The 13,237-nt window shown below is 44.7% G+C and overlaps 1 protein-coding gene across 10 annotated transcripts in view; it reads left to right on the plus strand.

Moving 5' to 3' along the window:
- Nucleotides 1-13,237, plus strand: part of ARHGEF7 (Rho guanine nucleotide exchange factor 7) — a 155,074-nt gene that overhangs the window by 110,413 nt on the left and 31,424 nt on the right. For all 10 annotated transcript variants that reach the window (XM_070520159.1, XM_044779688.2, XM_044779689.2 and 7 more), the window contains 4 exons: nucleotides 4,227-4,349; nucleotides 10,552-10,690; nucleotides 11,470-11,529; nucleotides 12,275-12,421. In XM_070520159.1, coding sequence (XP_070376260.1) covers nucleotides 4,227-4,349; nucleotides 10,552-10,690; nucleotides 11,470-11,529; nucleotides 12,275-12,421 — 469 coding nt within the window. The remainder of the gene's footprint in view (nucleotides 1-4,226; nucleotides 4,350-10,551; nucleotides 10,691-11,469; nucleotides 11,530-12,274; nucleotides 12,422-13,237) is intronic.

Here is a 13,237-nt window from a genome sequence, read left to right on the forward strand (position 1 = left end):
GCCTTTTCCTGTAGGCCTTTTGTAATTTAGTAATAAATGAAACTCAGCTGACTTCGGACATTCTGGAAGAACAGGTCTGTATGCCTCCAGATCAAGGTCCTTTTCCTCCCCCTCCCAGGTCGCAGGCATCATATTCAGCTGGTTTTGCTCTTTGCCCTCCGACGTGATGTTAAAGGATGTGTAGGCTGGATGACTTTCTGTAGTCCTGTCTTGATCTGGGTGAAGTTGTTCTGCAGACAGTGATGACATGGTGCTTGCTTCTCTGCTCTCTCTGCCCTTTGCCATATTCCTTTTGGAGGTAGCTAACGGGCGGTGGGCAACCACGGAGTCAGGGTGGAAGCGCAGAACGCTTTACTGGATTTAATGAATGATCTAATGCATTGGCATGATCATTCAGTTCCTTGTTCTGGATTTTATTTTTTACTGTGAATATTTTAATTATCTTTCTTCTAAAACAGCTGGAGGGAACATGACTTATTTTTAACCACCAGCTAGTTAAGACCATCATTGCTTGTATTTGGAGTGGTAGACAACAACACAATGTATTTTTAATCTTACTCTCATCAGACATTAATCAGTTCCTTGGAAGGAGGCTGTAGCTGTGTCATAAACTGAAAAGTCAGGAGAGTTTCACGTGGGATGAGAAAGAAAAAGCGAAAGTGACTAAGTATTTAGGAAATCAGTGTTGGGGATGACTAAGGAAGCATCCTAAGTGGCAGTTTGGGGAGACAGAGTGATTGGGATTACAGGAATTTCATCTTGTCGTTTTTTAGCCGCCTTTCTTCCCTTTCTCAGTCGGTTGCTTCTGGCCCGTTTTACCTGCTGCAGATCCTCACAGCCCTGTCCTGAGCCCTCTGCTCTTTGTAATTTTTGTGGCATAATCGCCACCAGCCCAGGTGTCTCAGCTGACTCTTGGCTCCTGCCTCTTAAATCAGCCTTTCCAGATCTGATCTCTCTCTCGATTTGTTTTTCCAACAGTCTGCTCCATATTTTTTGTGCTCATCTCCTCGAGCCCCTCAATTCAGCTCACCAGGAATCCATGTCGTTGTCCCCTTCTCTCTGCACCCCTAGTCACCCCCTTTCTCCTCTGTCCTTATCTTGGTTAAAGACACCACTGCTCACCAGTTTGTTCTTTCTAGGAACCCTGGACGTCTCTGTACAGCTTCTTCTCTTCCCGCCCTGAGTTGGTTGTTCCATCTCTGGCCCTACCCCTGCCCTGCCCTTTCTGCTCAGCCCCGCCCTGGCTTGGGTCGGCCCTGTCCTCCCTCCCTCCAGCATGGACCTCCTAACCGGGCCCTGGCCTCCAGTTGGCCCCCTGCATGTCTGTCTCTACACGAGCCCAGGCTCTTCCTCGTGTGGTCAATGCTGTGCTCGGAAACTTTGGGTGGCAGCTGGTTATTTATTTGTTCGCAGCAGTGTTTTACAAACTGTTCTTTGAGATGTTTGCACGGGACATCTTGTGGGAGAAAAAGCTGATTTAGAAGACCAGGTCTGAAGTTTTAGTAATCTCTAGGAGTCCCCCCGACATGGGCTCCTGTCTGTCTTCTGGCTTCAGACTTCTCTCCTGCCCCTTCCCCTCCTGGGTTCTTAGCTCAGAAAGAAAGCTCCCCCGGGCAGGGGTGCTGAGACTGCGTCAGCCAGCTCTCCCTACTGTTCGCCTTGTTTGCATTCGCTTTCTCTGCTTCTCCTCTTACCTTGATCCTCCTTGTCCTTTCAGACCCGGTGAACATAGATATCACTTCTTGTCATAGGCTTCTCTGCTTCCCTAGCATTTGTTAACATGCATGTTTGGGTTGTGTTTTAGTTGCAAACTCCTTTTCAATGTATCATAGATACCAGTAGGCTGAGTTCCTGTTAGTTGTCTTATATATGATGGGACTTCATCTTATCAAAGAAAATATTTAATATATAAGTATTTAATGTAATTGCTATGTTGGTTAAATAAACATTGTTTATTGATTTTGTTCAAAAGTTAGTTATGAACTTACCTTAAGATAGAAATGAATTATTTTCATAAACACTGTTTGGACCATTACTGTAACATTTTCACAATGAAGTAGGATTTGTTTTAGGTCATTATCAAAATATAAATTGAAACTAGAGGATGTAGTTTATTTTGTTTGAAAGCTGTCTTTCTGAACCGTCCAATTACTAGCCAGCCCGGGTGAGGTACAGATATTTAACTCGAGAGAACAGACTCGCTTAGGCACAGGGCACAGTTCTGGTTCTGCCTGGGCTGTCCTTATTAAGAAGCAAGGCATGGCATTTGAGCTTATTTGGAGGGGATTTGGGGTTCCTTGTGCACGTTTGTAGAAGTGGGCACTGACCTGGGTGATTTCAGGTCGTGAGATTCACCCCCTGTGTGTCAGTGGAGGGCTTGGTGGCTGCAGAATCTCGGCATCAGAGACTGACCTTCTGTCCCTGGGCTGCCACGCACTGTCCCTGGGAAGCCCTGAAAAGCTCTGGCCGTGATTTCCTTACTTGTTTGGACTGCTTGACTCCATAGAAATGTGATTTCAAAGCACATCTCCAGCGCTAGAATCTTATGGGTCTAGTTTCATGGTTCAGTGTTATTGACAAGTGTCAGGCTGTTTATTTGAAACTTGTGTTTCTCCCTCAAAGCTTTTGGTGTCTGTTTCTAGAACCCTTGCGTCTTGGTTTGGATCTCTCTGCATTTGGCGCTTGGGGCACTTTGCATATGGAGACTCATATCGTTCAGTCTGCTGAGTTTTGTGATCATGTCTTTGATTTACTGCTGTTTATTTTGTTTGTTTTCTGTATCTGGAACTTCTTTCCTGATGTGGGACTGCTTGCCCTGGTCTTCTGATCTTCTCTTTCTTTCCTATTAATCTGAGAGAGTTCAGAACCGCATTTTCCAGATTTCCTGTTGACTTTTTCAGTTTTGCTGTCGTCATTTTAATTTCCAAAAGCTCTTTTATTTGTGTCCTGAATGTTCTTATTTTAAAAGCGTGCTTTTCTTTTTTCATGGATACTGTGTCTTCCGTTACTTCTTTCAGCATTAATTACAATTCTTTTGAATATTTTTCTACTCCTTGAAGAGTAACTATCGTGTTTTTTCTCCTTCATATCTTCCACCTTTTGTTATCTGTTGTTCCTGTTAGGTGTTTTTTCGATGTTTAGTGATCCTTCTGTGTCTTATAATTCAGATTGGCGCATGAAAACAACTGAGTGGAAGTGTTGACCATGAGTTGAGACTTGTTGGCTGTTGTTTGTTGGGGCCTCCTAGTGTATATTTTTTGGTCGTTTTTTTCTCTTTTGGGGTGATACTCCCTAGGGAGAAGAGAAGGCTCTTCCGATTTCCTTGCCTGAAGGGTATAATCCTTCCTGTCAGTGCTCCGAGGTTCTGGGTGGGGCAAAGGGGACTTGGGGTGCAGGGAGGGTTGGTCAGTGGCCTCTCATGCCCCGTTTTCACTGCAAGGACCCCTGCTCCCAGTCACTGCTGGTGCCCCCAGCCAGGGACCTGACAGTGGGCAGAGACGGTGCCTTCCTGCCTCGCAGACCTTCACCCAGCTGTTTGTGGCCCCGCAGTCCAAGGGTCTGGTTGCTGAGGCTCGGCCTCCGTCTTGGAGTCAGATTTGCCCGCCCAGTCATGACCACTCATGATCTGCTTTTCAGCTTCTAGGGTTGGTTCTGATCACCCTTCTTCTCTTCTTTTTGTTCCTGTGAGTTTACGCCTTCTAAAGAGTCGTGGCAGCTGTCCTTAGAGTTTGGGTCAGGAAGGAGAGGGTCTCCGGGTGTGCTCAGGGGCCAGTCTTCACCTGAAGGGAAAGGGGCTCTTGTACTTTTTCGTGTCCCTATCTTGATGCTTCTTCAGTAGAAAGCCTTACTAACCAAAGAGCTATATTTTATAATTCTGTTTGTTTTATGAAAAATGTAAGGCTTCATGACATCTGTTCTTCTCACTGCCCCAAGAAGCCTGGACTTGTGGGTTTGTGGCTCTGCTGTGCACAGGTCCTGGCGTCTGGGTGCTGGAGAGAAGGACGGGTTACTCCACTGCGGCAGAGCAGAGCACCTGTCAAGGTGGGTGCTTCTCCCCGACAGATGCGTGGTGTGAACAGATACTTTCTGGGGTTTGTATGTTTGGTTTTCATAGAGGTGGTACACAAAGAGGCCTTTCTCACTCAAATTTTCTGTGTTCATTACTTAGCAATTTTCCTTCCTGCTGTAAAATTTACAATTATTTCTCTTGTGTTGTGTGTCTCCAGGTTGCCTGAAGCTCAGCAGAGAGTCGGCGGCTGCTTTTTAAATCTGATGCCACAAATGAAAACCTTGTACCTTGCGTATTGTGCCAATCACCCATCTGCAGTGAACGTTCTCACGGAGCACAGGTGCGCTCACTCAGGCATTCTTCATGGGAACGAGAGGACTTCTTGGGCCCTCCAGAAGAGCTCATTTCTGTCGATAGTTCATGAAGTGCAATGCTGATATTCAGTTGTTTATTCCCTGATGATCATTTTATTTTAATTATCCCTCAAAATTAGTGCCTGGGAAGTCCTGGTAGGAATGTTCTGAAATGCTGATGAGAATTTTTGTAATAAAAAGGATGCTTTTTGAAGCCTAGAGCCCTTTGGACAGTGGGTTGAAGGAGCTGGTAAGTATTCTGGAATGTAGCTGCAAGCTAGATCTGGCTACAGAATCACATTTCTCTCAGTTCATATAGTTAGGAATACGTGGTACTGAGTTAGATGTGCTGTAAGAGAAAATGCCCATTTAAAGTCAGGACTGGGTTTTACAGGCACAGTATTCAATTGGACAGCATTCACTTTAGCTTTTCAACCTGAAGCAAAATTAAAACAAGTGAAGCAGAGTGCACAGGTTTTCTGCTAGTTTGGTGAGGCAAGGCCATGTCTGGTTTCTGAGAACTGCAAGAGCGCAGAGCGGCGTCACCGTCGTTAGTGGGGACTGGCTCTGCTCTGTGGCTGCAGATGGTAGACAGCAAAGAGGCTCCGTTTCTGCTTCTGAAAGAGATGCAGATTTTTATTAAAAAGTGTTTTAGCAAAATGTTTATAGTTTCTTTTGAAAACATTTCAGAGACTTTTAAAACCATAAATGGAAAGATTGTTTTGGTAGCATTAAGATAAATACTACTGTGCTTCTGATTTAGATATTTAACTTCAACTTACTCTTAACTAAATATTTTAACTTAAAACTTAGAAACTCTTTTGGTAAGCGAGCCTTGTGTGCTGTTTATGAAGCGAGTGAGGCTCAAGTGTGGCGCCCTGTGAGGGCGGCTGGGTTGCACGGAGCGGGGCCTGGGCCTTGGGGTCAGTCAGACCCAGTTTGAGCCCCGACTGCCACTCTCAGGCTGGCAGGCCTGGGAGTTACTTCACTTCTCTGGGTTTCAGGTCCCCTCTCCGAAAGTGCTTGCTCGTTGGGTTATTGTAAGCATTGAGCAAAACATATAAACTGATCAGAACTGAGTGAAGATGATAAATGCTCAATAAATGCTGATTGCTTTGTTTTCTTATCTTCTGTCCAAAAAAACGACCCTGGGCATTTACTGTTTCTCAGTGCGCTTAAATACTAAGGGGTTAAAATCTTATGAGCCTCCATTTGCAGTAAAGCATCTCCAGTCCTCAGAGGAAGCAGCGGTCTTGGACGTGGTGATGAAAAGAAGGGAGATTAGGAGACACTGTGTCCACAGGAGTGAAAGCCCACAGGACCCCTCCCCAGCCCTCTCTCCGTGAGGTCCTCCTCCTCTTCGCCTTTCTGGGAGTGGGCTGTGTGAGCATGTACCTCCCTGGAACCAGGAAGCGAGCGTTCAGTTATGTATTCTGCCGTCTGCTCCTGGGAGTTAGGAATTAAATGAAATTTCTGCAAAAGTGACATACAAGGATTAAATTTGTGTCTCTGAAAATTCTTCAGGAATTGTTGGTGCAGTGATGGGAGAGAGAAATAGAAAACAGGTAGAATGTTAGCGTAAAATTGTAAGTCTTCTTTATTTGCTCCTCTCTCCTTCTCCCTCTTTTTTGGGGGAGTTGATCGTCTAGGGTTGGGTTGAACGTGTGGAAAGAGAGTGGGGTGTACAATTTTGAGGAAAGCTTCTAACTATTTTCCCCATGGAAGTGAGGATCTGTCCTGAAGATGACATTTAAAGCAATTCTGATGTTCAGGTTTCCTAAAATGTTGAGGCCTTTAAAGGGAAGCGCTGGTAGGTTTGTGCTGTTTCTGCTTTCTTCTGTGCTATTACTTTAATGACTGTTGGTGTCCCAGCTGAAGTGTAAGTGCAGCGTTTCCCTGGGGTGGTGGGGTGGGGGGGGTACCTCTGGGCCTCCTCCGCGTGGTGCGGGACAGAGTGGTGGGGGGGGGGGCGGACGGAGGTCATGCTCTGGGAGCGAGTCTAGAGAGAGGAGAGTGCTCTGGCTGGCACCCCGGATGCGGCAGGATGCACTGCCTCTGTGCCCGCCTGAGGCCTGTGAGCAGTGAGAGTGCCCACTCTGTGCACAGGGCAGACCCCTCTTCTGAAGTGTAAGTCAGTGAACTGAGACAAGGGTCATGGTTAGCTGGTGGCTTCTGTCGTCATTCACCGTGTTTTATTCTGGGATGTGAGCCTGTCTCCTCTTTCCTGCTGCCATGCATTTGTTGAAGTCCTAAAGCTGCCACACTTATGGGTGGATTATATTTATACTTAGATATACTTTTTAAGGATTGATTTAAGTGTAGTGTTTAGAAGTTTCAAAGTCTGTATTCGCAGTCTTCCGATTCTTGTGTTAGTTTGAAATCTGAGTATGAGTCTTGTGACTGCGTGTATGGAACCACCGGTTTTGTAGAATTAACGCTGACGTTTCCTTTTGCATTATCCTATCATGGTAGATATCATATGTTCATGGCTGCCTACTTTGAATGCATTATGGGTTTGGTAATTTAGTCTGTAAAATGACTTAGGTTTTTTCCAGCACTTTAATTGTTACTTTTTGCTCAGCTCCATGATAGTTCTCTTTATGTGTGTTCCTTTTGTTGCTGTCTTGCAGCCCACAGAGTCATTTCAGTAAATACGGAGGAGATGCACTGTGTGAGGATTGCTAGCATCAGTAGAAATTAAGCTGAAAGAGCCATTGTTTTGTCAAAATAGCTGTCACCAGCTGTTTTGTTTTATTATGGTGCTGAATTAAAAAAAGAAAACTAAAAAATACAACGATCTGTGAAGTTTTATAAAGTTCTTTTTCCTTTTTTAACTATGTACATGTTCTGGCATTATAAAAATGTCATGCAGATATTAAAAGAACTTACTTTTGCTTGCAAAAATTACACTTAAATTTTTATTTATTTTATTTTTTATTTATTTTGTTTTTTTGAGGAAGATTAGCCCTGAGCTAACATCTGCTGCCAATCCTCCTCTGTTTGCTGAGGAAGACTGGCCCTGAGCTAACGTCTGTGCCCATCTTCCTCTACTTTATACGTGGGACGCCTGCCACAGCATGGCTTTTTGCCAAGTGGTGCCATGTCCGCACCCGGGATCCGAACCGGCGAACCCCTGGGCCACTGAAGCAGAACGTGTGTACTTAACCACTGCGCCACTGGGCTGGCCCCTACACTTAAATTTTTAGTTGTAAGCGTTTTTGCCAGGGGTGATGAGGATAATTTGCTGTTTTGTTAATTTTTCTCTGCCCATAACTATGGTTATGAAGTTTCAGATACAGTCCTGATGTATCAAAAATGACCTGAATAGACTTTTCTGTGATTTTTCTTGTGATGGAAAAGGTCCTCCATGGATTAAATATGCTGTTAGTACCATAAAGTTTCATTTTTATAGGACTGTTCACCACGTAGAGAAATGCTGGTAAAATATAAATTTCTCCTGCTTAAATCCGTCATTTCACTCTCTTCATGCTTCAGGGACTGTAGAGTGAGTGATTTGGAGAGGTGAGCATTTCTGAGTAAGAACGCGTGAGGAGTGTGGGTGGGTGCAGTGAGCGTGAATGACAAAGCACGGGCCAGACAAGACACGGCAACTCTGTGCCCGCTTCTGGGTCTAGCTGCCCTGCAAGCAATGAGAGTGGAGGCAGTGGCCTTCACTGGGCATCCTCATCTGTAAATATGCATCAGAATACCTGTGTCCCAGGCCCAGAGTGTGGTGTGCGGGAATTATGCACAGAGCTTCTGCTCTGATGCCAGCACAGGGTGCTTGTCCAGTAATGGTTGCTCCCTTCTCCCCGTCCTCCTTCCTGGGGCGCTCTCCTGCCCGCAGCGCTCACTCCTCCGAAGCTGAGCAGCGGAGAGTGCTGAGGGGAGGTGGGAGAGGAGGCGGTGGGTGAGAGTCAGTCTTGGAGTAATCCTCGGTTACCCACTCATCTCTCGTGGGAAGGAGGCAAAATGATGATAAGATGTGTAACTGTGCAAACAGGTACTCAAGGATACTGCTCATGGCTTTTAAATCACCTCTGGGGTAGACACTGGATTTATCCCCAGCAAGGTCCTGCAATATCGGTGTTCCTTGTTTCAGTGATCCTGAGAAAACCATTCTTAGAAAGCTCAAAGTTAGATACACAGAAATGTTGGTTATGTGTTGCTTGCAAGTACACACACACCACTCCAGAACCAGTTCAACAGCTTCTCTGGTAATGTATCTTAGATGGCATCACCTGTCTTACAGGGCTTCCTATAGGATTGAAGCCTTGTTTCTTAAAGAAATGAGAAATGTTTAGTATATGGAAGTTTTTTAACTAGGATTATGTGAGATTTTTCCCCTTTTTTGTAATTTGCTTTGATTTTGATAATATCTCCTAAATGTATATATAAATATTTATGTAAAAGGTTGACTTTTTGAAATCCGTATGTGCATATGTATAGATGATAGAGGTTGGTAGTCGGGTAGCAGGTCCTGTTAGCCACATTATTACTGTGTGCAGCCCAGGAATGCACTTTGACTTCAAATGCAGCACACACTGCTTAACCAGGCCACCTGAGTTTAGATGAAGTTGTCTTGTAAAGGGTTCTTACATGCTTAAGAAGTGTAAGGCTAATTTCCTAGTGATCCATTAATTTGTTTTCATCCTGATGTTTGAAACCTTGTATTTCTAGGTTGGTTTAGTTCAGTGAAATGCTCTTCCCGTTAGATGCATTAGCAGAGTCGGTGTGAAATCAGCTGGGGATGGGCGAAGACGTGGGGAGTGCCGACACCGACTCTGGTTCTCACACGCCGACGTGAAGTCATGTTAGGTTGAACTGTAGGAAGCTGTCATAGCCACCACTTTTGAACTGGCAATTTCAAGTCGTCTAGCCTGAGTGTTGTATGTGTTTTCACTAGGAGCCCTTAGTGTGCCTGGTGTTCCCAAGAAGCTCGGGCAGGGGCCTGAATATGGCTGGGGTGGGGGAGGGCTGCAGAGAGGACGCAGCGGCTGGGTCCCTGTGGTCAGATTCAGGTAACCTGCACTGGGATCTGATGTGCTCAGTTGTTTCTCAGAATTTTCGTCCTTATTTTACAACTTCTTTTATGGTGCTTTTCCCAGTAGGTGACGTGGGGGCTCAAAGGTCGCCCTGCTCTTCCCGGTGGGCGACCTGAGCTGATGCCTCTTCTCCCAGCCTGTTTGTCCCTCAGTTCCTGCAGCACCAGTGAGGAACTCAGACTTGATCCCTGGCAGAGGCCCTAAACATCTGTCCTGCAGTGCAGAGACAGAAACGCACAGTTGCGGTCACTGACCTGAGTCGTCACTGTGTCAGTGACAGAGCGTGACTCCCACAGCACACTCCTGGCCTCCCTGGGGCCATTCTAAACACCATGGCTGTTGGATTGGAACTCTCAGGGCAGACACAGTGTGCATGGTAGCAGAGGGCTCAGGGCATCGTTGGTTGTAAAGGTTAGATGAGAAATAGTCAAGTTGAGGGTGAAAGAGTAGTAAAATGTTAAAAACTTGTTTTTAAGCTGCTCTAGTTTCTGAATACATATCAGTTTCCTCATCTGCAAATGCAGGTAACTTTCTTTGCATATTGTGAGGATTAAATGAAATGAGGATGGGAAACGCTTTTGAAATTTTGAAGCCCATTAGGTGTTAGTTTATTGTGCCACCTGTGCATTCGGAAGGTCAGGAGGCCTCGCTTGTTCTTTCAGGACGCCTTAGGGTGCAGCCACGCTTGGGGTGTTTGGTGGCATCGTAATGCCCCGATTCAGGTTGTTGTAGTTTCAGAGCATCCTTTACTTAGTTTTTGCCATCTTGAAGTTTCCAGATAATTGAAGTTATTCTAGCTGTAGGAACGCACGCTTGCTTTTGGACACTTCGATGTGAAGTTGACTTGCTGGGATGACCTTTCGTGAATGGAATGGCGCACACCACGTGTGTTCTCTATCGTGCACAATTGTTTTTGCTCATAATGAGAGCAGTAACGTGAACCTCCTGGGGGTTCTCCCCTACAGTGTTTTGAAATAACTGGCACATGTTCGGCTTTAATAGTAATGCTGTAGCCTTCAAAATATTAGAGATGCCTGTTGTATTTCATAGTCCTTGTCATTGCTCATGGGAATGAGAGCGCGTCGTGTCTCTGAACCCTCACATGGCGTCTTCTTCTCTCGGTGCGTGACTGCTCGTGGCTCAGTGAGGAGTTGGGAGAGTTCATGGAGATGAAAGGTGCCAACAGCCCGGGGATTCTTGTGCTGACCACTGGCCTCAGCAAGCCGTTCATGCGCCTGGATAAGTACCCCACGCTGCTCAAGGAGCTCGAGAGACACATGGAGGTACTGCTTATCGCTTGTCTGTCCTTGGTGTCCATTGGCCAATGTCAAAGAGATTATTATTAATGACTTATTTTAGAAGCCAGAACCAACGAAAAGAGTTTACCAAGGGCTTTTAATTCAGTGGGTTTTCAAAATGGTTTTAAGTACTAAGTTTTTTCTCCTTATCCCAGCTCTATAAAGAAGCATTTGCTCCTTTATCTCCTCTCTTACCCACTGTTGCTAATAGAAAAATTTCCAAAAGCTGGAAAATGTTAAATTGATTTTTAAATAGCCTGTGATGTCATTTCAGAAACACTTAGCTCCAAGTGTTAAGCGTATCTCTTATGGAGTAGTAACAGTAAAAGAATCACTTAATTAATGATACATATTTACCTTATTCTTGAATGACAGTCTGTGGCCTGGCAGTAATTTAGATTCGAGTTACTGTCTTGGCGAGGGGGCAGTGAACTCTTCCCGTGAAGGGCAGGCCGTCTGGTCTCCTCCACAGCTGCCCACCTCTGCCGTTCCGGTGCCAAAGCGGCAGAGGCCGTGTGTGAGGAGTGGGCGTGGCGGGGCGCCCTCTCCATTCTCCACCACACACGTTGGGGTGCTGCTCTGGGTTTCTCTTCCAAATTATTGTTTCCCTGAAACTCCATGATTCCCTTAAAGAATAAGAAACAACACTTAATGATGAGAAAAACAGGACATGTTATGGGTTCAAATGTATTGGAAAGGTTTCAAGTTTTTAAGAAAAAACTTTTCATTTGTGAAAACTAATAGTGTGTTTCTTTTATTCAAAGGATTATCATCCAGATAGACAAGATATTCAGAAATCCATGACTGCCTTCAAAAACCTTTCAGTAAGTGATTGAGCATGTTATATTCTTTTCCCCAGACATTATTATGGCAAAGGAATGTAGAAAAATTGTTTATCATCTAAAAATGTTAGGTGATTAAAAAAAATCACTTGTGAAGTATAATTCGAGTTTACTCTGATGAAAGAAAAATAAATATATAGTAGTTATTCCATGGCTGGTAATTTCTCATGCCTTACTGGACTGTGGATACCAGGGAAATGAAATAGTTGTTTAAATTTTAAAAAGGCACCACCTAATTGATGCCTAACTACTTAAAAATGATGTAGAGCCTGGTTTTCCCCTCCAGTTACAGTGTCTCTAGTGATCAGAGTGTGAAGTGGACTACTGGTGGGTCTGTTTTCTTTGCTGTCACGCTGCCTTACTGGTTGTGTTTCTGAAACATGCACCTTATTTATGGCACACGTGGTACTTTCTCTTTTCCCCTCTGTTCCCAGTCATCTATGTTGGCAGACAGTAATAAAATCAGAAAGAAAATCTTTTCCTTAGCCAGTCTACATTTCTTCTTCCTAAAAGTGCTAAGATCTGCTATATTTTCCTGAAATAGTGTTTATTACTCCAGAGTGGTTGTATGTTTGCCTCTCTTGACTCGATTTCATCCTTGTGAATTAAGCAAATCATTCAGTAGATTCTCTGTCTCAAGAAGAAGTAAGACACAAAGCAGTATGGTCCAAACTTAGGATTCTGGAAGTCTGTGTCTCTTTTAACAGTGCTCTTCTGTGTCTCTCAGGCCCAGTGTCAAGAAGTACGGAAAAGGAAAGAGCTGGAGTTGCAGATCCTGACAGAAGCCATCCGGAGCTGGGAGGGAGATGACATTAAGACCCTGGGCAATGTCGTTTACATGTCCCAGGTCATGATTCAGTGTGCCGGAAGTGAGGTACTGCTGTGCGAGTGCGCCGTGGGGGTTCCCTCCCACGTTGCAGAGTGGGTGGACGGGGAGGGGAGGGAGCCCATATGCTGCTGGACTAACTTTGTTCTTGTTCCAGTGTCTAAATTGTTTTCCCTGGAACCATTAAAATACCTTGGGTAAAAATTGAGTTGAGTTGAACATAGTTTGTATTAAATATAATTTATGTTTTCTAAATGCTTTCTAGTGTTCCTCACTGACAGTCAAGATTGTAAATACTTTAGAATGTTATGTTTTTCTAGTGGTGTAATACAAGTTTTTAAAGGAATATGAACAATGACCATATTTAATAGGACTCTTACATCATAATTTGTCGTCTGCCTTTTATCTTTGCCCATACAAAAGTGGCTTCTGGTACAAGAGAGGCTTAGCTGATGTGGACTACTTGACCAGTTTAGATCCAGCCAACATCAGTTATGATCAGAATCAGCATCAGTTGAAAGGCGGTGTCCAGACAGGACTTCATGTCCCTTATTAGGAGTCCCGTTTTATGAGTGTCTGCCACAGAGTGGTGTGCCCATCTGCCCAGCGCTGCCCCTCCAGGCAATCCGCTGTTTTCCATGGTTTAGAGCATCGTGCTTTTCTGTTCCGTGTACACATTGGCATTTGCTTATGAGAATCACAGTTAGCGTATGGGTTTGGTTTAAGTGAGGGGGGAGTCCAGATTGCTGTGATAGCCCCATGCAGTTGAAAATCGAGTAGGTTGTGTTTCACTGTCACATGAATTATATGTTCATTGGGTCCCTCACCTAGTGCCTCTTTGAATTTTATCCTACTTTGTAAAAA

This window comes from Equus asinus, chromosome 11 (genome assembly GCF_041296235.1).
Source record: "Equus asinus isolate D_3611 breed Donkey chromosome 11, EquAss-T2T_v2, whole genome shotgun sequence".
NCBI classification, from domain to species: Eukaryota; Metazoa; Chordata; class Mammalia; order Perissodactyla; family Equidae; genus Equus; species Equus asinus.